Consider the following 18,001-nt stretch of genomic DNA (forward strand, 5'->3'; position numbering starts at 1 on the left):
AGAGTATACTTTTAAAAAACTAGAAGTGGCCGGGCCCAGTGGCTTACGCCTGTAATCCCAGCACTCTGGGAGGCTGAGGTGGGAGGATCGCTTGAGCTCAGGAGTTCCAGACCAGCTTGAGGAAGAGCAGGACCCCGTCGCTACTAAAAATAGAAAAAGCCGAGAAACTAAAATAGAAGCAAAAAAAAGAAAAGTGGTGGCGAGCACCTATAGTCCCAGCTACTCCCGAGGCTGAGGCAGGAGGATCCCTTGATCTTGGGAATTTGAGGTTGCTGTGAGCTATAATGATGCCACTGCAATGTACCCAGGGCGACAGATCGTGACTACATCTCTAAGTAAATATATATATCTATGTGTGTGTATACATATATATATCTAAAGGAGTGAAATTGGAATATTCCTAATCACAAGGAAATGATAAATGCCTGAGGTGATGGATACCCCAATTACCCTGATTTGATCAATTCACATTGTATGCCTCCATCAAAACATCCCATGTACCCTATAAAGATATACGACTATTATGTACTCATAATAATTAAAAATTTAAAAAGAAACAAATTTTATTTAAAAAAGAAGAAGAAGAAAATGATACTTCGTGCCTCTAAACCACTATTGGTAGATCGTCTCCGCGGCGCGCCTCGGAGCGTGACGACCTTGCACGGGAAAGCTAGGCGACATCCCCAAATCGTCCCCTTCATGCGACAACCTGAAGGCTCTGATTCCACATTTAGAGGGTTCTTGGTATCAGCAAAACGCAAACGCCCGGCACAGGCGGATTTTCCATGGAGCCAATAAAGCTCCAACCTCAGGGCCTGCCTAGAACTGGTTTCCTTGTTTGAACACTTGCATGGAGGTATAACTGACATGCAATAAGCTGCAGGTTTAACTGTGCAATTTGCTAAATTCGGACTGACGTATACACCCGTGAAGCCACCACCACCAGCAGGAGAAGGCGCTGTCCAGTCCCAGGGGAAGCCCCGCCCGGCCCACGTATCTGCCCGGCCGGAGTCAGTAACTGGAATCGCTCGGCGCGCGGTTGGGCTTAGAGACAGCTCCTTCCCTGGGTCCGCTCAGTAACAGTCCGTCGTGTGGCTGGACCACAGCTGGCCCCTGTACTAATCGAGAATTCACGATTTTGACTTTTAAAAATGAAAACTCGAAAAAACTACACACGCTCAGGCCCTTCAATCACCCAGATATTCCCGCGGGCACAGCTAAGCCACCCGCACGAGGCGGCCCGGGCCGGGTCGGGCCGGGGAGGCTTTCGCGGAGCCCGCGGTTGGGGCGAGGCTGGTCCTTGTGTCCGTAACGTTAGAAAGCAAACAAAAGCCTCGCCTGGGCGGTGGAAGTTAAACATGCTCCAACCCACCCGACCAGCGCCGCCAACTCCGCGCGCGGCGACGCTCGGCCCGGCCGGTCCTCCTGGGCCGGAAGTCAGGACGCGGGGCCGGAAGCTGTAGGAGGGGCGGCACCGACCTCTGCGGACCGGTGGACGGCTGTTGGGGCCGTTGAGTCGGCTGTGGCTCTGCGCCCCCGGCTCCGGATGGAGGCGGGGCCTGGTCCCGGGCCCAGGCTCTGCTGCAAGCCTGGCGGACGGCTGGATATGAACCACGGCTTCGTGCACCATATCCGACGGAACCAGATCGCCCGGTACCGCCCCGCCCTGCGCCGCCTCCGTCGCCACCCCTGACCTGGCCTGGCCTGGCCGTCCCTGACTCCCGCTCGGCTCCCCGCAGGGACAACTACGACAAGAAGGTGAAGCAGGCGGCCAAGGAGAAGGTGAGGAGACGGCACACGCCTGCGCCGACGCGGCCCCGTAAGCCAGACCTGCAAGTGTACCTGCCGCGACACCGAGGTGAGGCCGCCCGCCCCGCCTGCCTCAAGCCCGCGCGCTCTTCCTGCAACGCACACCCCTTCTCTGTAGGGAAAAAACTATTTCTTATCCCCGAGGCTCAGCTCATTTCGTCTGTTCCGGGAACCTCCACTTCAGCGCTCCCAAATCTCCGCTCGGTGTTTCTCCTGGGAGGGCTCACGTCTCTCCTTTAGTTATCACTAGGGTACCTGGGAGCTGGCAAGAAGTCTGCCGGTTTGCCCCACTGCACTGTATTGTAGTGTGGCGGTCCACTACCTGGTAAAGAAAAAGGGGCACAGCTGTAAGCAATCAGGACATAATCATGGAATGAATCCAGTAGTGGTCTTTTTTTTTTTTTTTTTTTTTTTTTTCTTTTTTGAGACAGAGTCTCACTCTGTTGCCCAGGCTAGAGTGAGTGCCGTGGCGTCAGCCTAGCTCACAGCAACCTCAAACTCCTGAGCTCAAGGGATCCTCCTGTCTCAGCCTCCCGAGTAGCTGGGACTACAGGCATGCACCACCATGCCCGGCTAATTTTTTTCTATATATATTTTTAGCTGTCCATATAATTTCTTTCTATTTTTAGTAGAGATGGGGTCTCGCTCTTGCTCAGGCTGGTCTCGAACTCCTGAGCTCAAACGATCCGCCCACCTCGGCCTCCCAGAGTGCTAGGATTACAGGCGTGAGCCACCACGCCCGGCCCAGTAGTGGTCTTTTCCCCAGCTTCCTTGCTTAGAGTTCACAGTGGTTAACATATGTTACTAAGTTTCTTAAACATTATTTAAAGTGCTTTTAGATCTTATGTATATTAATTCATTGAGTATTTATAGAACCTCATAGGATTAGAACTTTTATTTCCATTTTGGTCAGGAAACAGGCACTGAGTGGTTAAGGAATTTGCCCAAGTTTTCAGAGGTAGTAAGTGGCAGAGCCTGGATTTGAACCTAGGCAGAGGTCTATGTATCCTTCCACTACCTTCCTATCCTACCTGCAAGACAAATGTGTATTGTGTACCTATTTTGTGACTGGACCGTGCTAGCCTCAGAGCAGGGATACAAAGTTAAATAAAACTTCTGATTCGCAGCACACCACATACACACCCTGGACCCATGAGAAGATTAGGATTTCCTTTGCATTATGTTGTCCTGCATCATCTCTATCTATGGGCAGGGGCTTCAGCAGCATCCCCCTCTTTCCTCTCACTGTGGTTCATCCTTCCAGATGGCTCTACCCACCCAAGCAACCCTGACTATGAAGAGTCCGCTGAAAGCAGCAGTAGTGGTGGCTCCGAGCTGGAGCCTTCTAGCCATCAGCTCTTCTGCTTAGAGTACGAGGCGGACAGTGGAGAGGTCACATCAGTTATCGTGTATCAGGTACGCCTCATGGAAACAGCTGCAGTCTGAAGGTCCTGGGCTGTGGTAGAAACCACCGCCAGACCCTGAGCCACTGTTTTCCTCAGGGCCAGTGGGAACTGTCTGCTCCACATGGGGGCAGAGGATTTTTGACGCAATGCTTTTGAGCACAACTCACTCCCATCACAAAGTGATTCTCAGTGGGGGAACTGGGAGGGCTCTTGGCCCCCAGTTGAGAATCACTATTACTGGGGACACCTGGGAAATGACAGGTACTGGTAAGAAGCCTTGAGCCAAATGGAGTTCTGTGAGAGTGTTTCCTAGGAATAGGGCAGGTCACCTTTCTGGAAGAGGCCAGGCCCTGAGCTTCCTGACTCTTCCTCCATGTAGGACGATGACCCAGGAAGGGTGAGTGAGGAGGTGTCAGCACACACACCTCTGGATCCACTCATGCGAGAGGCCCTCAAGTTGCGTATCCAGGAGGAGATTGCAAAGCGCCAGAGCCAGCACTGACCAGATTGAAGGCATTCTCTCCAGGCTGGACTCACTGCACTTAGAAGAAGTCTGCCCAGGGAGCTCACCCCTAGTCTGGGGGTACCAGGACCGGTTTGATTGATCTTGAGACCCCCTGCTGCATCCACAAGGGTGTTACAGGACTACACGTGGCCCACCGTGCAGCCATTCTTTCTTATATGTTGGCCCATTGGCCCAGCCTCATATTCTGGAATTTTCTGAGACTTTTGTTTGGCTAACTTGGTGATCTGGGAACAGAGACTCCAGGGAGAGCCAGGGTTTCTGAAACCTCATGCCAACATGGTGCTTTCGTGCTGAGGGCATATACCTGGCTGTGCTGTTCCACCCCGCTGCTTGAGCCATTTTTGTTATTTTATGGTTCTTTTCGTTTGTGCTTCTGCTCATTTCCACCCATGTTTCCTAGACTTTTTTTTTCCTGCTCTTTTTCTTTGTTCTTTCCTCTCCCTCATCTTTTTTGTCTCAGGTAGAGTCCATCTGTTCTCTACCCCTCCCCCCTCAACATGACTGTGTACCTCCAGCTGCTCAGGACCTTGGAGGTGGGGGGTTCTGGAGATTTACTTTTCTAACAAGCTTTCCAAGTAATTCTGATACCAATAAAATGGGAGACCTTGGTTTTCAGGGCCTACTTGCAAGCATGTTTCCCTCCCCTCCCATGGCTTTTTCAACTTCTTTTCAAGTTTTTTGCATGCTCCACTGCTTTGCGTTGTCCAGACAGGAGAATTAGGCAGATATCAGAGCTAAACTACAAGGATTTCTTTCTTTCTTTCTTTCTTTCTTTTTAAGAGACAGGGTCTCACTATGTTGCCCAGGCTGGATGTGTCTGGGCTCAAGTGATCCTCCTCCTTCAGACTTCCAGCTAGCTAGGACTTTAAACTGCAAGGATTTCTTGCAGCAAAACCTAGCTTGGCTAGGGCTACAGAATTCCACCTTTGGACCTCATTTCTAGCTGTGAACAGACTGTTCTTTACTCAAACTAAAGCGGAATTATCAAAACAAGCTTGGAACTAACTCCAGTTGTGAGGTAACAGTGTTAAACATCTACCCAAAGGGCAAGTCAACATTAGCAATAATTGCCTGATTAGAGCCCTAGTTGCAAAATAACAAAAGTCCTGAACAACACCCCAGAGGGAGTGAAATGAGCGCCTCTCCTTCTGCCCCCTCCCCTGCCCCATGCTTCTTTCCTACCTCCCAAAAGTACATAACTCAGCTCTGAGATTGAAGACCCGCAGGAAAACCGCTGCTCTCACTCAGTGGACATTTTTTCTAATGCAGGGTTAGCCTAAGGTCTGGAGACCAAAGACATCTGTGCACCAACGATCTGAGGTACTTCAGTTTTCCCACAAATCACCCTGGCCTTGGTGACTTCAAATGTGGGGTTTAAGTAAGCCTGTGAGTACTGAGACCTAAAACCAAAGCCCCTGCCCTAGAGTTTTCTCCTCATCACGGTCTCAAGACACCTGAAGACACTGTTGATTTGTGCCCTACACCCCTGAAAATCTACCGCCTCAGAAATGGGGCAAGGCAGCTACTTCAAATATGCCATTAAAACAATGAGCCACCGCTCTCAGGGCCGGGGGAATGTTTTGATGCTGAGTGAAGTGGGTAAGTTAGAAGGGCCTGGTTGTGAGGGCATCCAAGGACCCACAGAGTTGGCCCAGGGTTAAGTGCCTTAAACTTGCCAGTCCTGGGCTCATTTCTTTGAAAAGAAAAAGTCTTTGCCCTCTACCTACGTAACTGGACTACAAGTGCCTTTTGACTTCTAATGGTAACTACCCTCCAAAGCTTCCTGGGCCAAGGAGGGTCTGCCAAACTCTACCCCCTCCCCCCCTGCTTCTCCCTGCAGGTCAGAGGACCAGTCAGCCTTTCTAGTCTTCCAGCTCTTCAACTGATCTTTTGACTTGGAACGTAGGATTTCACTGGAAGTCTTTGGCTTCTTAGTCTAGAAATACTTTTTGGGTCTGTCTTCTCACAGCTGGATCACCTATTTCCATTTTTTGTTGTTGTTATCGAGACAGTCTCACTCTGTTGCCCTGAGTAGAGTGCAGTGGCATCATTGTAGCTCACTTCAACCTCCAACTCCTGGGGGCTCAAGCGATCCTCCTGCCTCAGCTTCCCGAGTAGCTGGAACTATAGGCACAAGCCCCAATGCCCAGCTAATTTTTCTATTTTTAGTAGAGACAGAGTCTAACTCTTGCTCAGGCTAGTTTCAAACTCCTGACCTCAAGTGATCCTCCCACCTTGGCCCTGCAGAGTGCTAGGATTACAAGCATGAGCCACCGTGCCCGGCCGTGGATCACCTGTTTCCTGGTTTTATCATATAGCTTAGAAAACAAGAAGAGGAATTTGGGGGCATGGCACCTGAAATTTTAGCCTCAATTCCTGTTTCCTGGAAAGGGAAGAGGTAAAAAGAAGGCAGCATTAGTATTGTTTCCTGTTATGTGTGTGTTGAATAATCCTCACAAAGACCTTCTGAGGTAGGAGATTGATGGAAACTCCTTGCTTTTAAACTTTTTTTTTCCTTGAAGAACTTTGCTTATCTAGTGTATCTAAAATATTTTCTGCTGGGCGAGGTGGCTCACAGCTCACACCTGTAATGCTGGCACTTTGGGAGGCCAAGGTGAAAGGATTGCTTGAGGCCAGGAGTTTGAGACCAGCCCGGGCAATATAGCGAGACCCCCTCTCTACAAAAAAAAATTAGCCTGACGCAGTGGTGCACATCTATAGTCCCAGCTACTTAGGAGGCTGAGGCAGGAGGATCACTTGAGCCCAGGAGTTTGAGGCTGCAATGAGCTATGACTGGGCCACTGCACTCCAGCCTGGGCAACAGAGCTAGACCCTGTCTCAAAAAAAAAAATTTTCCCACACAAGAAAACCTTCTAATTCTTAGCCAATCTGTGCTTAACTAATCTATGCAATATGACCATAGAAAGCACTAAACCTTGTACTTCCTTTAAGCGGTGGTCTTCAGAGATGATGCTGCCATTTCTCCAGGCATGCCTGAAGTGCCTCTGAGCATGGCTCTCAACCATTTAACAGCCATACAGCTCAGCCTCATTGCTTATTACCACCCCTCCTCCAAGGTCCAAGGTGGTACTATCCAGTTTATTCACCAGACCTGCCTCCCAGCATCTTTCACCTGTTTCAAAAATTAGAGCTTTACCATCAGGGAGCATGTTCCAGAGCATTTCCCACAGATGTCCCAAAGACGACTGTCTTATGCTGTTTTGGATGCAGCGGCAACAGTGTTGGACTAAGTGGAACTTTCCAGCAGGCTGCTTCAGAGTCAACACTCATTTGACTAGATTCTTTCTTGGCTATCTTTTAAAAAGTCTGATAGCTTGATAGGTAGATCTCATGCCCATTCAGTATGGAGTGTTCTTCACTCACTGAGGTTAAACCTGTATTTTAAGGTTTTTGTGGTTCCTGGGCCACAATGGGTGATGTTACTGATAGAAGGAAGCTGGGTTTTGCAGGGGCTTTGGAGTGTACAAGAGTAAACACTAAAGCTTGAGTTGTAGCCAGCTGGCAAGCATGGAAGTCTTTGAAGAATGTCACGCAGGAAAAGAAAGGAAAAGAATATAAAGCTTTTTGTACCAAATGAGAGTAGGAGCCTCTGGAGCCGGGCCAGCCAGTGGGCCCAATATGGGCAATAACAAATGCTTTTCCTGTAAGAGCCTTTCTGGAAGGGACATTCCATCTCCATGGTCCACTCTGAGGGTCATTGCCAACTAGAGATTAGCCCAAGCTGTGGGGCAAAGCCCTTCCGATGGTGAGTACCCTACCTGCTGAGCATTTGACAAGATCTGCAGGTGGCAGGGTAGTGGATCCTTAGCAGGCTCACAAATTTAAATGAGGCCTTTGTGTGCAGAAAGAGGAATGAAGACAGATTACCTTCCTACCTCTAGGCCTTTTGGGAGAATCACCATGGAATGTTCACAATTATTTAAAACATTTTAAGTTCCCTCTTTGAATTCTTATCCTGTCCCTGAGGAATCAGATGGCCAAGAAGCCAGAGGCACCCACCCCAAATTTCCCCAGGAGTTGGAGTGATGCTAGAAATGAAAACCTGAGTCAATGGCTCCCTCTGCCTTTTCAGAACCAACAGAATGAGGTTGTACTGGTTATGTTGTGATGGTAAATGTATAAAAAGCAATACATTCTGTTTCTTAATTTCCAATGTTTCTGCTTTGTGTATGAATAAAGTGAAGTGTGCAAATTATTTGAAAATCCTAGAAGGAAGGTATTTTTCAAATACAGTATTTCTTTTTAACAAAATAAACTTACAGAGTGTTTTTGCCAAGTGTTGTGAAATCACTTGCGTACATGGGGAAGTGGAGGTTAAATGCCTGCCCTAAAGTCATTCCACCACAGAATCAGCACTGGAAATCTCATCTCTTGTTTTGCCTATTTTAAGAACTGTCCTGGTTGGAGGATAACAACTAAGACTCACGTAGCATTAGAGTTGGAAGGGATTTTTAAAGACATCTGGTCCCTACTTCTTACCTGATACACAATTCCCCACTACAAGCTACCCATGAAAAGCCCTTCTGGGAGCTCTATCCTGGGGTAATTCTATTTTAGGAACTATTCAGATTGTCATATTAAGCCAAAAGCTGCCTCATGACACAGCTCTGGAGTGCTTATGCCTTGCCCCCACTTCATGTTAGAACTGCCAGTTTGGAACCTAAGTAGTCCCTCTCAGGCCTTCACAGTGATTGAATATGGACTCAAACCCAGCTCAGGAGGATATAGTAAGTGTTCATTAAGAATCACAGAGCTTCCAATGAGGGCAGATGAGAACTAGGCACCTGCTCCAATGGGAACGCAGCTGAGCAGGAAGCCGGTGCCTCTGTGTGAATTAGAAAGAGACACCCCTTTGTCCTGGGGCACAGAGCATGGCCAGCAGAAGGTGAGCTGGACTTTATCCCCTACTGGTCCAGTCAGCTGGGTATGCTTGTACAGGGATCACTGCACAGTCATACTTCTTGGTCCTGTTTCAACACTTGTCTTGATGTGATTTTGAAAAGAGCTCTCCAACAGGTTTCCTGTTTCCATCTCTGCCTTCCACTGGGTCCAAAAAGGTTTCTCCCTCTTCAAGCCATTGTGCAGTTTATTCTGTTCTATTTCTCCACAGTACACGGCCCTGTTTTTGCACGTAACCTTTGCTTCACCAACGTTGCCTAACTTCGATTCCTGGGAGCCTGGGCCCATGTCAGGTAGTGATCTGCCCAAGTATCCTCTCACAAGGGCTCCCACAGTTGCTGGGGCTGCCTTTTAGAGCATCACGCATACCTCTGGCGTTTGAAAGGAAGTATTCCCGCCCTTTTGATCGTGAAAAGAATGTCCAGGAGTGCACTCTTAGCCTGTAAGTTTTGGTGAAGCTGGTGGCTAACTTATTCTTACACTATCTTGTTTGATTTTCCCAGATTCTTCTGGGTCTCTCACCTTCCTCTCTTCTTGGCTTACAAACACCTGGCCGTGTTAAACCTTACCTATGCTGACACCTACATGTGTCTGTTTAGATGGATATCCTCTGCCATCTTAGTTTAAGTGTTGACCATTCAGGAAACACATCTTGGACACGGTGACTTCTGGCGAGTACACTGTGTACTTGTACGCCCGAAAATAAAAAGTATCTGATGAAAGCTGCCCTCCTCCAGAGTGTGCTGAGCTGCGGGAAGCATAAGCCAAATCCAAGGCGCTTGGATTTCTTACGGAATAGCCAAGGCTTTGTGCCCGCTTCTCTGCAGACCCACCTCACGCCTTGGACGCTGGCATGGGGCGCCCCGTTAAGCGAGCTTCCCCGAAGTCTCGCTGTTGGCCGGTCCAGGCTGGAAAACGTGCGCGGCGGCGGAGGGAGGCTTCCTCCAGCCATGTGCACGATGACAATCCCAGGTAGAGTTGGAAGGCTAGCAGGCCTAGCCCCGGAGATCCCCGCCTCCCAGCGCTTCCCCTGCGGGAACGGGGTAGACAGAACCTCTTGGCATCTCGGTGTCAGAGCTGTCCCCAGGCCACAGTCCTCGGCGCCCGGGTCCTCCGAAGTTGGGACACCGCCCACCTTCCCCCGTGACGCGGGCGCGGGGGCTCGGGAGTTGTAGTCTCGAGCGGGGCTCGGGCGCCGGGGCCGGGGCTGCGCGGACTTCACGTCCCGGCGGGCGGCGCGGCGCGGCCTGGGGCCGCCAGGGGCGGGGCCGCTCGGCCCTTTAAACCTTTCAGGGCTGCTCTGAGGGCCGCAGCCGGAGACGGCGCCACGAGGGGGCTGGACAGGGCGCGGCGGCGGCAGGCGCTCTGGGAGGTGAGTACTGAGCTCCTTCCTTTCCCCGGGGCCTCCAGGGATCACCTGGGGAGGCTCGTGTCTCGGGTCCCGGGGGGTCGCCGGCCGCGGGCTCCTGCCCAAGCAGGGGGTCCCCCGCGCCCACGCGAGCGGCGGCGGAGCCGGGCTTCCCGCGTGAACCCGCCCCCTACCCGGGGTGCCTGTGGTCAGGTGGTTGCCTGCGCGCCGCCGCTCCACCGGGCCCGCACACCCTTCCAGCCTCTCCTTGGCGTGGCCCCCTTGATTGTCCGGTCTTCCCAGCCCTGGTCCCTCAGGCGATGGAGGGTGACTCCCTTTCCAGCCCGTCTGAGTCTCAGCACGCCGGTGGCACCTGGGTTGACCGCAGAGGCTCCCAGTGGATGCCAGAGGGTGTCCACGTTCTAGCGGGGGCTCAGCCCAAAGTTCGGACGCTCAAAGACCCAACGGGAGCTCTGGGTGAGGTGTTGACCACCTCTCCCTCCCCCTCCTTTGGCCAGTCACCCGACCCTGCACTTTGATCTCTCTCCACAAGGCCAGGGCAGCTGATGGTTGTGGCTGAAATATCTCAAGGTAGCCGGGCCGCCCCCTCTTCCCCACCTACCTCTTGTCCTCCCCCACCACACCACCACCACCCTGGCTCCCCTCCCTCATGACCGCCTGGATCCTCCTTCCTGTCAGCCTGTCAGCATTCTCCATCACTGGCATATGGACTGTGTGAGTAAGGGGCTGGGAGCAACAGGAGCTTGATGGCACACACAAAGCCCCTTGTCCTGTCCTGGGCTCCAGGGTGGCACCCAGGGCCACTCTGGCTGTCTCTAAAGCCTGGCCTGGTGCCTGGGCACACAGGTCCTTGGGACAAGCTGGCACTACTGCTGTCCAGCAGGGTGGCCCTTACAGATTTCTAGCCAGGGCAACTTCCAGAGGGCCTCTAGTTGTGGGCTGTGCTGCAGGTTCTGGTGTGGCATCAAGCCTCAGGGACACGCCAACTGGAGTCCCCAGCAAGGACAATTAGGCTGAATGGGGCCAGAAATCAAGGTGGAAGAGAAGTCACTGGGGGGTGGCTGGGCCAGGAAGGGAATAGGGGCAGAGTGACAGTTCTGCTCCCACAGGTATGCCATGGCCGTGATGAACCACCATGTGTGCCCCGTGGAGAACTGGTATGGAGCACTCTGCAGACAGCCTCAGTCTAAAGATCCCTTTATCTCTGTCCCCTCTTGGGCCCGCAGCTGCCAAGAGCCAGACAGAGAGCCTGAGCCTCATTGCTCGTCTCTGACACCAGTCCCCAGGCATGCCTTCATGCCCACTTCCCACCATCCACTTGCCCCTTGGCCTTCTATTTCAAGTGGGCGCTGGGGAGTGGGTTCTTCTGCCCTTGCTGGGGAGGTCTGGAAGAGGGTCCTCTTCGAGGCCTGAGACTACAGGCCAAAGGCCTGGGGACAGCCCCTTCCCCTAGTCCACTCCCTATCCTGCCTGCCAGGTCCTACAACGAGTCCTGCTCTCCTGACCCTGCTGAGCAAGGGGGCCCCAAGGCCTGCTGCACCTTGGATGATGTCCCTCTCATCAGGTAAGGCCTGGACATCGGGCAAATCAGGGAGACCCAAGGCCCTCCCAGACCCCCAGACAGCCCTTCAAGCAAAAACCTGCCCTTGGGTCTCAGGGAATAATATCCACTCTAAGAGCCACTTACTATGCACTGGCTTCTGCTGAGTGCTTTATATGCATAGTCTCTTTGCATCCTCCCAGCATTGAGGCAGCTATTGTCTTCACCATTTTATAGGTAAGGAAACTGAGGCGCAGGGTTGTTCTTCATCTGGGGCACACAGCTAAGTGGAGGCACCTGGATTTAAGCTCAGGCCCTCAGATTGTCCAGCCCAAATTCTGACTCAAGGATAGCCAGACCAGCCGCAGGCCGCAGGCCTCAGCAAGGCGGCTCAGGGCTGGCTGAACACTCCTGGGCACTCCCTTCTCTCACACACAGGAGCTCTGCTTTGGGGGCTCAGCCTGGAGCCAGCTATGCATGAGGGACACGGGCCCTTGGCATACATGGCAGCTTGGCTGCTAAGGAGCAGACACAGAGAAGAGCCAGTGGGCTGGAATGGGGCCCTCTGGTGCTCCTGCCCCCCCTCACTCTGTCCTTGCCCCCTCCTCAGCAAGTGCGGCACATATCCCCCAGAGAGCTGCCTCTTCAGCCTCATTGGCAACATGGGTGCTTTCATGGGTGAGTTGTACCCTTAGCTGAGCTAACTTGCCAGCCCAGCCTCCCTCCCCAGAAAGGCCCAGAAATCCCTTGCTTCTCACAGCCCTCCCCACCTAGGGTAAAGGCAGAGGGGCAACTTCTCTCCCATTCCTTGAAGGCCAAAGACTGACTCCCACACAGCGGCCATGCTGGCCAGAGCCTAAGGAAACCCAGTTCATCACCTGCCTGCCCCTTCCTCTCCCACCCTCAGAAGGGGCAGCAGCACCCTGACGGGCGGGGCTGGGCCTGGAAGGAGGCACTGCGGGTGCTGGCCCCAGCCATGCTGTCCTCCCCCAGTGGCCCTGATCTGCCTCCTGCGCTACGGGCAGCTCCTGGAGCAGAGTCGACATTCCTGGGTTAACACGACAGCACTCATCACAGGCTGCACCAACGCTGCGGGCCTCGTGGTGGTTGGCAACTTTCAGGTGCCCCGCCCCCTTGAACCCTGAACTTTCACCTAAGAAGGCCTGGAGAGACAGGAGGGAAAGGAGGGAGGAGGGGGAAGGGAAGAAGAGACAACGGAGGGCTGGAGGGGTGGGGCCACTTCACGGATTAGCCCCTCTCTGGGCCCAGGTGGATCATGCCAAGTCCCTGCACTACATTGGAACTGGTGTGGCCTTCACTGCGGGGCTGCTCTTTGTCTGCCTGCACTGTGCCCTCTCCTACCATGGGGCCACTGCCCCCATGGACCTGGCTGTGGCCTACCTGCGATGTCTGCTGGCTGTCATCGCCTTCGTCAGCCTGGTCCTCAGTATCCTTCCAGACCAGGCAGTCAGGAACTCAACCTCTAACTCAGCCCTCTCCCGCCCAAGATGGGGGGTGGGGCCTACATTCCAGGTAACACTGCCATGTGCTCTGCTCCTGCTGGGAAGGTAAGGCCTGGTGTTTTGTCCCAGCTTAGTTACAGTCTGTGACTGCAGAAGGGGTGTGGGCAGGTGTCCATACATCCTACTGAACATTTCCTTAGCCTGATTTCAGGTGGCGTCTTTTTCGTCCATGAGAGTTCTCAGCTGCAGCATGGGGCAGCCCTGTGCGAGTGGGTGTTTGTCATCGATATCCTCATTTTCTATGGCACCTTTAGCTACGAGTTTGGGGCAATCTCCTCAGACACACTGGTGGCTGCACTGCAGCCTGCCCCTGGCCGGGCCTGCAAATCCTCTGGGAGCAGCAGCACCTCCACCCACCTCAACTGTGCCCCCGAGAGCATCGCCATGATCTGAGGTCTGGGGAGGGTGGCTGGCCCGGCCTCCGCAGGACTCCACACCATATCATCTTTGCGTTTATTTTGTACCAAAAACAATTTGAGAAAGTGTTCTGTTGGGATCTGGGCTTCCTCACTCCCGGAGAAGTGGCCATCCCATGTCCACCTGTGCCATAGAGGAGCAGGACCTGCCAGCTGCCACAGCTGCACTACCTGCTTCCCCACCCCACAGTGTTGTTTTGTGTTTAAAGGTCACCTGTCCTCACTCACCCAGCCAGCCCTTCAGGTGCCTTCTACACCCAGTGCAAGAGCCAGACCACTGGGGTTTCCTGCTGCAGGAATTGGGCTGGGAACAGCAGGGGGGGTGGAAGTCTGGTGAGGGGGGCAGTGAGCATGCCTTAGTCTGTATGGTAAGGCCCATTCTGGGCCCACTGAGCTGCACTGGGACTCTTCGCTCTGCCCCTCACTTCCTTTGGGGCAAATAACACAGCAGAACCACATGGGTATTTTAGTACTTTTTTTATATCTATTAAAAGAATTCTAATTTGCATGTTTGTAGTCTGTTCTGGAGAGTTAGGGAGGGCCTGATCCAGGACTGCCTTCCCTAAGCACCTAAGGGTGGAAGGAAGCCCCGGACCCCTAGGAGAGTCCCAAGTGCCTGCTGCTCTTTAAGAGCAAGGTTGCCGGAAACAAAGGATGCCAAGTGCTATCCAAATAGCCCTCAGGGGCTTGAAATCCTTCTGGGCCTCTAGAGAACTGGCCTGGTCTGACAATCTCACACTTCCTTTCCCAACTCAAGAGTCCGGTTTGAACTTTGACTCCTTGTAGGAGATGTTGGGTGGGAGGAGGTGAAGACACAGAGAACAACTTTAAAATGTTAAAAGCAGTTTTCTCAATGGTATTAAAGAAAACCCCTGGGATATCAACATCTACTAAAGGTACCAAAGTTAACTAAGAATTGCAGAGGGAGGAGGATGTAGGCTGTTTATCAGCTTTAAGTAGCTACTGGGTGCCAGACTCTGACACATTTTTACCTTCCAACCATGAACACATAGATCCAAGCCCTGGCTGGCCCAGTGGTCCAGTTCTTTACCTGTGCCCCACTGCCCTGAGTCCGGATGGGCCAGCAGGAAGGGAAACACTACCTGATGCTTTCTCTGGTTTAGGACCACCTTCCTCAATAGCAGTAGGGACCTGGTTGAGGATGCAGAGCCGCTGCCCAGGCCTGTGAGCAATGTAGCCTTTAGGATGAGTACAGAAACCTTTAATGAGGACTCAAGGTGCAGGAGGAAGACAGAGGGCCAGGACTCAGCCCCAGCCTCCTCACGTGTACATGGCTCCATGGAGGTTCTCCAGTCGGTGCTGCTGCTGCTGCTTTCGAGCCTGGAGGAAAAAGGACACACTGGGCAGGGGCCAAAGCTGAAGGCCTGTTGGTGAGGGGGCGGGGCAGCTGTCATGGGGCTGGCTCTCACTGTTTTCAGGCCTCTCACATCTGTATTGTTGAGGCTGTTGCCCCTCAGCAAAGTCATGAATAGGTGGCTAGAGCCAGGGATTCTCAAGTCAACCCAGACCTGCTGAGGTGGGAAATGAGAACAGGGACAAGGCCAAAGGAGCCCATTAAGACCCTCTTCATTTAACCACCAGCCCCCTACCTTATCTCGTCTGTGTTCCTCGTAAGTGTCATCATCAGTGGGCAGCTCATGGCGGCACAGGGGGCAGGAATTTGTCTGGGAAAAGTAGGGCAGTGTTCCAGCCCCGGTCTAGTATTCATAAGCTAATAACCCTGCCCCACTCCAATTCCCACCCTTCAATCCCCCAGCAGTCCACAAACAGAAAGAAGCTTAAGAACTGGGCCCAGGGAAGGGTGCAGGCTAGAAAAAGGAAAGCAATACCTTGCTTAGCCAGGGTAGAATGCAGTTGGAATGGAAGAGATGATGGCAAGGCATCTCAATGGCAGTCTCCTCCTCCTCAAATTCCAAAAGACACACGGGGCACTTGAGCTCTTTAGGAGGGAGTACTGATCAGGAGAGGTGCTACAGACCCCACCTCCCAGATCCCACTCCTGAAGAACACTCTTGCCCCAACCTGGCCTGGAAAACTGAAGGGCCAGACCACAGTCTGGACTAAGGAAGGGGTGGTTCTGGCAGACCTGCCCCAAACAGCAGAAGGAATTAGTGTCCTCACCAGCCTGAGAGCCTCTGATGACTGTCCTAGGGAGATTCTCTACTGCAGTCTTGGCAGCAGGTGGAGGCAGGTGGTGATCCCAATCTACTACTAATCCCAAGTCTTCGAAGTCCATACCATGGAAAAGTGACCTGGAGAGGAGGATGCAAGGTCAGAACCAAGGAAAACCATACTTTCTCTTTGCCCCCACTGGCATTAATAGATAAATACCCTGCCCAGCTAGTACTAATAGCTACCTTCAGTGGTTAGTAGATGCTGACTAGATAAGAAAGCATAGTGGGAAATGGTTTACAGGTGCTATCAGACAACCCCAGCAGATTGTTTATTCTCATTTTACACATGAGGCAACATGCTCAGAGGAGTTACTCAGGCCACGCAGAATGATCTGGTAGAGCCAGATTCCAAGTAGGCAGTGTGGGTTCCCGTGCCTCGCGTTCCTAACCAATACACCGACTCACACGCACCCAGCCCCTAGCTGCCCCCATGCCCCACCTTCTCTGTGCCTCCCAGAGCCTGCGGCCATCCCGCCCCCCTCTAACCACTCCCCAACTCCAGTCTTTCCCACAATCCCCTTACCTGGACCCGCCCACGGACGTCCCAAATAATCGTCGTGCACTCCCCGCTCCCCTCAATCTCGCTGCCTGAACTAACACTCCAGATTATTCACCGGTTCTCCCCAGAATCTGCCGCCCCAGATACTCTGCCTTCTCCGGCCAGTCCCAGCCCCTGCTGCCTGGGCCACACCCTCAAGCCCCGCACCCACCTTGCAAGCTCCAGCAACATGCCGGCTCGGGTCTCTTGCTCGGGATCCAAAGGCTCGCAGTCGTGTTCATCGAAATAGGACGCCATGGCTGCCGGGTTGTCTGACACAGCTCCCAGACCCAGCTTGATTGCGGCCTCGCGGCGCTGACCAATAAACTAGCGAATTGAGAGAGGATGGCCAATGAGATTATCCGAGGGACGGGCATAGGGCCTCGTTAAAGGTACAGAAAGCGGAAGTACTGACTCGACCCCCTCTCATTGGCTTGAACAAGTCAGGTGACCAAAGGCTAAAGCCAATGACAGAAGCCAACGCTAGTCAGAAAACATTTGTTTGGGAATCCAAGCCAAGAGGAAATTACTGGGAGTTTCTTGCGTGCTGGCGTCGGTAGTTCCCTGAAAAGCCAAGTATGTGAGCTGCGAGGGTCCTCGGTCTGCCCTGAGTCCCAGAGGGCCTCGGCAGTGCGGATGCTAGAGGCCTCCCAGAGAGAGAGAGGCGCTGGCCGAGGGCTCTGGATTCTGCGAGTGTGGAGTCGGGGCGGTTCCCGCTGCTCTGCCAAGCTCCCGCCGGGCTCTTCTGCCCCGCCGCCTTCTAGCTGGCTCAGGAGTTTGCGCTTGATTCCTCTCCGACTCCCCCCAAAAATTGCTGCGCATTTCTTACGTGTTAGGCATAATTAATAAGGATGGAGCAAAGAGAGGGAAAGTCTCTGATGGGGAACCTGGGACCTCAATTGCTCATGGGGGACTGTGTGACCTTCAGCCCATTGCTCAACCTCATTCCTAGTTTCTGTAAAACAAGTGGCTTGAACTAAATAAATGGTTTGCATCCCTGGCATGACGAATCCCCTGAGGAGAGAAGGGGCAGGAGGAGCTTTAGAAACAACACCCCAATGTCTAATACCCTTGAAGATTCTAAGTGGGGCCCTGGGCAATGGCATTTGAATAAATTCTGCTGGTGATTCTAATGTGAGGTAAGTTTAAGAACCACTGCACTCAATGATTGGGATGATAACTACTATTTTAGCATCTATAACTGTTACATTGATGGATATTTTACACACAGTATCAGTAATCTTCACAACAGTCCTGGGAACTAAGCATCATTACGTCCTTTCTACATATGTAAAACCCAAGTCTCAAAAGTGGCTTGTCCAAGTTCACGCAGCTGAAGTGGTGTTGCAGGTACCATACCAACTTCAGGGCCAAGTGCTTTCCTCTGTCTTTTCCAGGAGAGGAAGATGGTAATGAGCCCAGTAAAAGTAACAAGCTCTGTAAGCGGTAAAGCAACATACAACTCCTAGGGCTTGTTCTTGTTTCTGTCAGTAGCCCTCACTATACCCAGCAAGGAACTACATTTTTTTACACACTTGACCGTGAATTCCCCTCGCCACCCACACTTGAGTTTCAGCTGTAGTTAAGGAGCCCAGACAGAGGCTGTCCTGTTTCCATGGTCTTGGTGTGGCCTTCTTTCCTTCTTCCATGGCTTTGCCCAGTGATCTTTGCTGTGGCCCTGAAGGCACTGCCTGCCTGGCCCTGTGTGACCCTGGAGCTTTGAAAAGCCTGAATTCTTTCTTACAGGGCAAACTCCAGG

At 52.6% G+C, this 18,001-nt stretch overlaps 3 protein-coding genes across 6 annotated transcripts; 2 read left to right on the forward strand and 1 right to left on the reverse strand.

Annotated features, from left to right (window-relative positions):
• Positions 1–1,482: 1,482 nt before the first annotated feature.
• C19H2orf68 (chromosome 19 C2orf68 homolog) lies at positions 1,483–8,025 on the forward strand. The gene is made up of 4 exons (XM_069494005.1): positions 1,483–1,653; positions 1,740–1,858; positions 3,074–3,225; positions 3,595–8,025. The coding sequence occupies exons 1-4, from the start codon at positions 1,547–1,549 to the stop codon at positions 3,715–3,717; spliced, it is 501 nt and encodes a 166-aa protein (XP_069350106.1). The 5' UTR covers positions 1,483–1,546; the 3' UTR covers positions 3,718–8,025.
• Positions 8,026–8,803: 778 nt separating this feature from the next.
• On the forward strand, positions 8,804–14,017 carry TMEM150A (transmembrane protein 150A). Of its 4 annotated transcripts, none has more exons than XM_069494017.1 (8): positions 8,807–10,033; positions 10,528–10,744; positions 11,140–11,187; positions 11,508–11,594; positions 12,181–12,248; positions 12,564–12,691; positions 12,840–13,017; positions 13,245–14,017. In XM_069494017.1, exons 2-8 carry the CDS (start codon positions 10,680–10,682, stop codon positions 13,484–13,486), a joined length of 816 nt encoding a protein of 271 aa, XP_069350118.1. In that variant the 5' UTR covers positions 8,807–10,033; positions 10,528–10,679; the 3' UTR covers positions 13,487–14,017. The 4 variants fall into 4 exon arrangements, with proteins under 4 accessions (XP_069350120.1, XP_069350118.1, XP_069350117.1 ...); XM_069494016.1 differs by having other exon boundaries at positions 10,563–10,744; XM_069494019.1 differs by lacking the exon at positions 12,181–12,248 and having other exon boundaries at positions 8,804–10,033; positions 10,563–10,744.
• Positions 14,018–14,029: 12 nt separating this feature from the next.
• RNF181 (ring finger protein 181) lies at positions 14,030–16,716 on the reverse strand. The gene is made up of 5 exons (XM_069494020.1): positions 16,415–16,716; positions 15,652–15,782; positions 15,360–15,469; positions 15,120–15,194; positions 14,030–14,850 (listed from the first exon to the last, which is right to left on the reverse strand). Exons 1-5 carry the CDS (start codon positions 16,498–16,500, stop codon positions 14,791–14,793), a joined length of 462 nt encoding a protein of 153 aa, XP_069350121.1. The 5' UTR covers positions 16,501–16,716; the 3' UTR covers positions 14,030–14,790.
• Between the last annotated feature and the right edge of the window lie 1,285 nt (positions 16,717–18,001).

This window comes from Eulemur rufifrons, chromosome 19, assembly GCF_041146395.1.
Source record: "Eulemur rufifrons isolate Redbay chromosome 19, OSU_ERuf_1, whole genome shotgun sequence".
Lineage (NCBI taxonomy): Eukaryota > Metazoa > Chordata > Mammalia > Primates > Lemuridae > Eulemur > Eulemur rufifrons.

Bases quoted from the DNA above. Each gene is read 5' to 3' on its own strand.
- C19H2orf68 (XM_069494005.1), top strand. From the start codon at position 1,547: ATGGAGGCGGGGCCTGGTCCCGGGCCCAGGCTCTGCTGCAAGCCTGGC. The intron at 1,654-1,739 runs GTACCGCCCCGC...GGCTCCCCGCAG, and splicing joins CGACGGAACCAGATCGCCCG to GGACAACTACGACAAGAAGG. The intron at 3,226-3,594 runs GTACGCCTCATG...TCCTCCATGTAG, and splicing joins CATCAGTTATCGTGTATCAG to GACGATGACCCAGGAAGGGT.
- TMEM150A (XM_069494017.1), top strand. From the start codon at position 10,680: ATGACCGCCTGGATCCTCCTTCCTGTCAGCCTGTCAGCATTCTCCATC. The intron at 10,745-11,139 runs GTGAGTAAGGGG...CTGCTCCCACAG, and splicing joins ATCACTGGCATATGGACTGT to GTATGCCATGGCCGTGATGA. The intron at 11,595-12,180 runs GTAAGGCCTGGA...CCCCCTCCTCAG, and splicing joins GATGATGTCCCTCTCATCAG to CAAGTGCGGCACATATCCCC.
- RNF181 (XM_069494020.1), bottom strand. From the start codon at position 16,500: ATGGCGTCCTATTTCGATGAACACGACTGCGAGCCTTTGGATCCCGAG. The intron at 15,470-15,651 runs GTGAGGACACTA...TCCCTCCTAAAG, and splicing joins CATCAGAGGCTCTCAGGCTG to AGCTCAAGTGCCCCGTGTGT. The intron at 15,195-15,359 runs GTATTGCTTTCC...TACTTTTCCCAG, and splicing joins TTCTACCCTGGCTAAGCAAG to ACAAATTCCTGCCCCCTGTG.